At 49.2% G+C, this 6,376-nt stretch overlaps 1 protein-coding gene across 1 annotated transcript; it reads left to right on the forward strand.

Annotated features, from left to right (window-relative positions):
* The first annotated feature begins 1,216 nt into the window (after positions 1-1,216).
* On the forward strand, positions 1,217-6,062 carry LOC119355344 (sugar transport protein MST1-like). Its single transcript, XM_037622135.1, has 4 exons — positions 1,217-1,437; positions 1,534-1,853; positions 4,528-5,160; positions 5,245-6,062. The coding sequence occupies exons 1-4, from the start codon at positions 1,302-1,304 to the stop codon at positions 5,695-5,697; spliced, it is 1,542 nt and encodes a 513-aa protein (XP_037478032.1). The 5' UTR covers positions 1,217-1,301; the 3' UTR covers positions 5,698-6,062.
* The last annotated feature ends 314 nt before the right edge of the window (positions 6,063-6,376 follow it).

Genomic DNA, 6,376 nt, shown 5'->3' on the forward strand with positions numbered 1-6,376 from the left:
TCTCCGTGCATCAGCAATGGTCCGACCAAGATCATCAACGGGATCATCACGTGCCTCTTCTTCACCTTCCCCTTCACCTTCAGCATCCTCCATGAAAGTATCACCGAAATGAGCAAGATAGCTTTCATCGATGAAATCATCCCCTTCTTCATCTTCTTCCATTATAACCCCTCTTTCTCCATGCTTGGTCCAACAATTATAGCTTGGCATGAAACCGTGCCGAAGCAGATGCATGTGAACATCTCTTGAGGAAGAGTAACCCTTTTGATTCTTACAGATAACACATGGACAGATAACAAAACCCCCCTGCTTGTTCGCATTAGCCACTACGAGGAAATCTTTCAAACCCGTAGTGAACTCGCCGGAGAGTCGGTTACCGTACATCCATTGCCGATTCATCTGCATTATTATAATATAAAATATATAATTAACCATCATGCATTTGTTAAACTAACTAGCTACAAACAATATAAATTAAACAATGAACTGCACACATGCATATTTTATCAATGACACATCAAAGGTTCATCAAGTTGCTAACCGCGATCGAGGAGTGTGGCTCCAACACTTCATGTCATGTTTGTTTCATACTCTTGGGGCATTTCATCAAACACCTTATGTGCATAAGAGGAACCAAAAGCAAACCTACACCCACTTGTGAAGAGAATGGCTCCAAATGGCTAAGTGTTGGCTGCTGGATGGTTATATATAGGGGAGGGGCTTTAGTTGCGGTTGGCCTGGCAAACCGTAACTAAAGGTGCCCGAAGGCCTTTAGTCGCGGTTGTCCTGGCCAACCGCGACTAAAGACCCTCACGTGCGCCAGCTGGCCACCGAGCGCCCTGGGCCCAGGCCTTTGGTCGCGGTTCACCTCCAGAACCGCGACTAAAGGTCCCATTAGTCGCGGTTCCTACAGCTTCGCGACTTATGGGGCTGGACGGAAGCCTGTTTTTCCACCAGTGAATTTACACGCGGTGGCAGGCTGGAGGCCACCCTATTCATTGCGACAGTTTCTGCCTCTAATCTGACGGCCAAGGTCAATCCGGAGCGAGATCAGATGGACGAAATCGCATCAAGGAATCGATCCGACGGCCACTAGTGCCTGAGCTCTGAAAGCGCTTGTAGGGCGCTTGGTTTCTTGTTTTAGGATGCTCTGAGGGACACACCCCTGCCACTCACCGGTCACCACCCCTATACAATACCACACTGATCGGGATTAGCTACAACGCGCTGTGTAGTTGTTATAGCTAGTGGTCAAGTCTGCGCGTGCGTGCAAGTGAGGCTAACCCGGTGGCAGGCTTGCGATGACTGGTGGAGGGTTCGCCGTGGCCGATGCCCCGTCGGGCAACTACGGCGGCGGCATAACCTTCTCCGTCGTGGTCACCTGCCTCATGGCAGCCTCCGGTGGCCTCATCTTCGGCTACGACATCGGCATCTCAGGTACCGGCCTCACAAGTGTATGCAATTCTGCCGAGATGTGTCTTTCTCTAATCTCTATGCATGTACGTACATCGGTGATAATGTTTGGTCGATCAGGGGGCGTGACGGCGATGGAGTCATTCCTGGAGGAATTCTTCCCGGGCGTGCTCCGACGGATGGCGGCGGCGCGGCGGGACCAGTACTGCGTCTACGACAGCCACGTGCTCACGGCGTTCACGTCGTCGCTGTACCTGGCGGGGCTGGTCGCGTCGCTCGCGGCTGGCCGGGTCACCAGGGCGGTCGGGAGACAGGCAGTCATGCTAGCTGGCGGCGCGTTCTTCTTCGCCGGCGCCGCCGTGAACGCCGCAGCGGTGAACATCGCCATGCTCATCGTCGGCCGCATGATGCTCGGCTTCGGCATCGGCTTCACCAACCAGGTATGTTTGGTATTCATAACAGCTGATCTGTATCTGGAACCAGTACAGAATTTTTGGAACTGTATAAGTAGAAACAACGAGCTGGTTGCTGAATTTCAAGAAAATCACAATCTGTTTGGCCCTTTAAACTGTATAAACTCGACCAGATTGTTTACTCTATTGAAGATTTGGTCTAATTTAAATGTTTTTTCAAACAAGCGACAGTTTATTAGGTGGCTAACTCGGTGCCTAAGTATAGTACTCCTTTCATTTTTATATACAAAGCCACAAACTCAAATTACAGGTATCAAAATAAAAATTAATGTGTGCTTTACATGCCAAATTATTTTCTCAATTACCGGGTTAATTAATAGGATGCATGCACATTAGAGGAAATTGAGTGGCCAGAAGGGAGGAAGTTGTTGAGCGTGTCATTATCATCCACTACATGCATGCTAGTAATTAAACCATGGATTAATAGTATGAGAAAACATCATTAATATTTGCCTTGATTACTGTTGGTGGCCTTGTATAGATGCAAAATGTGTTTTTCATAATGGCCTCGTATAAAAAAAATGGAGGGAGTATTGTTTCTACTCCCTCCGATCCAAATAAATTGTCGCATCTTTAGTAAACTTATTTTGATGTGTGGCGAATGAGCCACCTAATAAACTGAAAGAAAACCTAGACCTGAAAAACCTGAATGTGACAACAATCTACCCAACTGAAGTGATACATCTCTATATATTGTCGTGGCTCCTGATTTTGATGTGTGGCGATTGATCTACATAGAGTGATAAATAAAGCTACTCACCCACCTATCAGATAAAGCTCCCAATGAGACAATAATAGTTCTCTATGTATTGCCCTCACTTTCAATGTAATTTCACTGAAATTTCAGTAATTTCAACAATATTCAGTCAAAATATTTCAACAATTTCAGCAGTAAACATAAGTTCTGAAACTGAGATTCAAAACATATTGCCTGCCTAAACAAGGATTCGCAATTGCATAGAAAAAAGGTTTCATAAAGGGGGTGACTATGGTCCCTCAAAAAGAGGGGTGGGGTGGCTATGGCTTGGTGGGAATTATCTTGGTAGGAGGGCGTAATTCCACACATCTTCTATATCAATATCTATATCTGTATCTGTATCTATCTATATCCATCTATATCTCCGCAACTCGCTCTTTTATATTGCTGAAGCGAGTCTCACCAACCGAGTTTGCACAGTTCAGCAAATTCGTAAGTTTACCTTCCATGGTCTATACTCATCAATTCCATAATTTAGTGCATATAGGGTTTTCTCAAAAGTCAAACTCTACAAGTTTGAACCAAGATTGTATAGCAAAATATCTACATCCAGAATACCGACTACTCCCGGTGTATCTCATTAGATACATCATAAGATGTATTTTTATAGTGTATACATACTTGGTATGGTAGGTATAAATAGTTTTTCCTCTGAACTTTATCAATGTTTGTAAAGTTTGACTTAAAAAAATGCACCACATTATGGAACGAAAGGAGTACTTGCAATTTACTTCTACCACTCTTACTTAGAATCGCTGCCTAACAATTCCGGATGGAGGGAATAATATTCTAATAGTTCGTCAATCTATATAAACTCGAAGCAAATACAAAAGGTTGACTGAAATTCACTCGGATCCTCTAGCAACTACCGGATTGTATTTGTTGTGTTGAACTCGGACCTTGCCGAGATGAATGAATAAAACAAAACCCATTCTAACTCAAAAAAAGAGACTGAAATGCAATGTATTTTCTTGATGATTATATGCTTTAGCTATGCAGGCATTTAAAGTTATAACCCACTTTAATTAAGAGGTCAACATTTCGGATGGTCCAAGGAGAAACCACGTACCATGAAGTCCTACAGCCGTTCACATGTCATGCAGATTAGTAGAAAGGTGGTAGCTGGCTGGGCCCTTTGCTTCGTTTGTCCGCTGCCTCCCCTGGTTAGCTAGGGCAAGTGGCTAGTTTTGACTCAGAGGGTGTTTGTTTACAGGGATTTATTGGTCTAGGGACTTAAATAAGTTCCTATAAGTCCCATCTAAATCAAACAGGAGGGACTTGTAGAGACTTAAAATGGACATTTGGGACTTATGAAATAAGACTCTTAAGAAGGGACTTATAGGGACTTATAGATGTAATATGATCTTATAAAGACTTATAAGTCTCAGGAACCAAACAGATAGGGACTTTTTAGGGACTTGAGACTTATAAGTTAAGACTAAAAAAAGTCCTAAGACTTATGAACCAAACAGGGCCTCAACCCATCGCTCTCGTGTTACTCAAATTGAATAGTGGATAGGATGTCGCGTTTCATCTTTTGTTCAGACTTCAGTGGTTAAGGTGCAACATTCTGCTCGTGCAGGCACGCATGGGTGAGTCAAGCATCTCACTTTCCTTCGTTGGGCGGGCGTTGTGGTAGGTTGGTGATAGCTCCTCCTATGTTTCTGTCGTCCGTGCAGAGCTACTCGTCCATTGCCTACATCACATGTCGCACGAATATAATGGTCGACCCGAAGTCGATTACTATTAGGACACACTGACTAATCCGCACGTACTCTCTCGGAGGGAGTACTAATCGCTTGCGTCCTGATTAATAACTACGCTTCACGTGTGCGATGTACGAACAAATGCACCATGTGACGTGACCGTGGCAACTCATGACAGGCGGCGCCGGTGTACCTGGCGGAGACGGCGCCGGCCAAGTGGAGGGGCGCCTTCACGACGGGGTTCCAGCTCTTCCTCGGCATCGGCAACCTCGCGGCCAACCTCACAAACTACGGCGCCGCGCGCATCCCGCGGTGGGGCTGGCGGCTCTCCCTCGGCCTGGCGGCGGTGCCGGCGGCCGTCATCCTCGTGGGCGCCCTGCTCATCCCGGACACTCCCAGCAGCCTCATCGTGCGCGGGCGGGTGGAGCAGGCGCGCGCCGCGCTCCGCCGTGTCCGCGGCCCCACGGCCGACGTGGACGCTGAGCTGGAGGACGTGGCCCGCGCGGTCGAGGTGGCGCGCTCCAACGAGCAGGGCGCGTTCCGGAGGATCCTCAGGAGGGAGTACCGCCCCCACCTGGTGATGGCCGTGGCCGTGCCGCTCTTCCAGCAGCTCACCGGGGTCATCGTCATCGCCTTCTTCTCGCCGGTGCTGTTCCAGACGGCTGGGTTCGGGAGCAACGCCGCGCTGATGGGCGCCGTCATTCTCGGCGCCGTCAACCTCGGCTCCGCCCTCGTGTCCGTCGCCACGGTGGACCGCTACGGTCGCAGGCCGCTGTTCTTGGCTGGTGGACTCGTCATGATCATGTGCCAGGTACAACAAACACGGAAAGGGAACGCATGCTTTCGGTTTCCACGTCGTGATTCTGACAGTTCGTTTGCTGCTGCCTTTGATTAGGTTGCGGTTGCGTGGATCATGGGGTCGCAGATCGGCCGTGACGGCGAGTCCGCGATGGCGAGGAAGTACTCCGTCGCGGTGCTGGCTCTGACATGCGTGTTCTCGGCGTCGTTCGGGTGGTCGTGGGGTCCCCTGACGTGGGTGATCCCCGGCGAGATATTCCCGGTGGAGGTCCGGTCGGCGGGGCAGGGCATCAGCGTGGCCGTCAACCTCGGCGCCACCTTCGTGCTCACGCAGACGTTCCTCTCCATGCTGTGCAGCTTCAAGTACGCCACGTTCATCTACTACGCGGCCTGGGTCGCCGTCATGACAGCCTTCGTGGTGGCATTCCTGCCGGAGACCAAGGGAGTGCCCCTGGAGGCCATGGGCGCCGTCTGGGCGCGGCACTGGTACTGGGGACGCTTCGTCAAGGTGCAGCAGCCGCCCAAGAACACCGACGCGCTCATAAACTGACGACGTTTAGCGCCTTTGTCATCGTGGCAAAGATGGGTATGGGTGTGGCTTTGATCTCCGTACCCGTACGTGTTTGTGTCTGTGTGTTCGTGTGTGGGTATATGGAGCCGCAGTGCTGCTTGTGGAAAGATTTGTGTTTCTTTTTTCTTTTCGTTTTCTTTTCTTTTGTGGAAAAATGATTGTTGTTTCGTGCTGTTGTAGTACGTCCATTCGTCATTCCGGATTGAATAACATTCGTTGTCTGCGCTAGCAAGAAGAAAATGACACATACAAGAAAATGGACTCATCAAGACTTGTTTGAGAGTTACAAATGACTGTAAAACCAAGGTTTATTTCCCATAACAATTGTTTGAGTGTCAAGTTCATGTGACTAGTTTGCTATCCATTGTGCTTGGCTGACTAATGCTCCAAGTTCATGTGACTAGTTTGCTATCCATTCGATTCCTAGCGCAGGGAAGGAGAGTTTGAGGAGGCGGAGCTCCTAGACATAATGGCGAGGCGCGGGGCGATCAGTGGCCGCAGCGAAGGCGAAGGAGACTAGGGATAGCCATGGCAGAGGAAGCTTTGAGCTACGATTGTGGTGGCTACTACAGTGGGCGAGAGGGCCTTCGCCTAAGATACCCGCCGGCGGTACCTGAAACTAAGTAGCCACCGCTCCTCCCTCCCGCGACGCGCCCAC

Source organism: Triticum dicoccoides, chromosome 2A, assembly GCF_002162155.2.
Source record: "Triticum dicoccoides isolate Atlit2015 ecotype Zavitan chromosome 2A, WEW_v2.0, whole genome shotgun sequence".
NCBI classification, from domain to species: domain Eukaryota; kingdom Viridiplantae; phylum Streptophyta; class Magnoliopsida; order Poales; family Poaceae; genus Triticum; species Triticum dicoccoides.

Coding starts and splice junctions, on each gene's coding strand:
- LOC119355344 (XM_037622135.1), top strand. CDS start 1,302: ATGACTGGTGGAGGGTTCGCCGTGGCCGATGCCCCGTCGGGCAACTAC. Junction 1,854..4,527: donor GCATCGGCTTCACCAACCAG/GTATGTTTGGTA, acceptor AACTCATGACAG/GCGGCGCCGGTGTACCTGGC. Junction 5,161..5,244: donor TCGTCATGATCATGTGCCAG/GTACAACAAACA, acceptor GCCTTTGATTAG/GTTGCGGTTGCGTGGATCAT.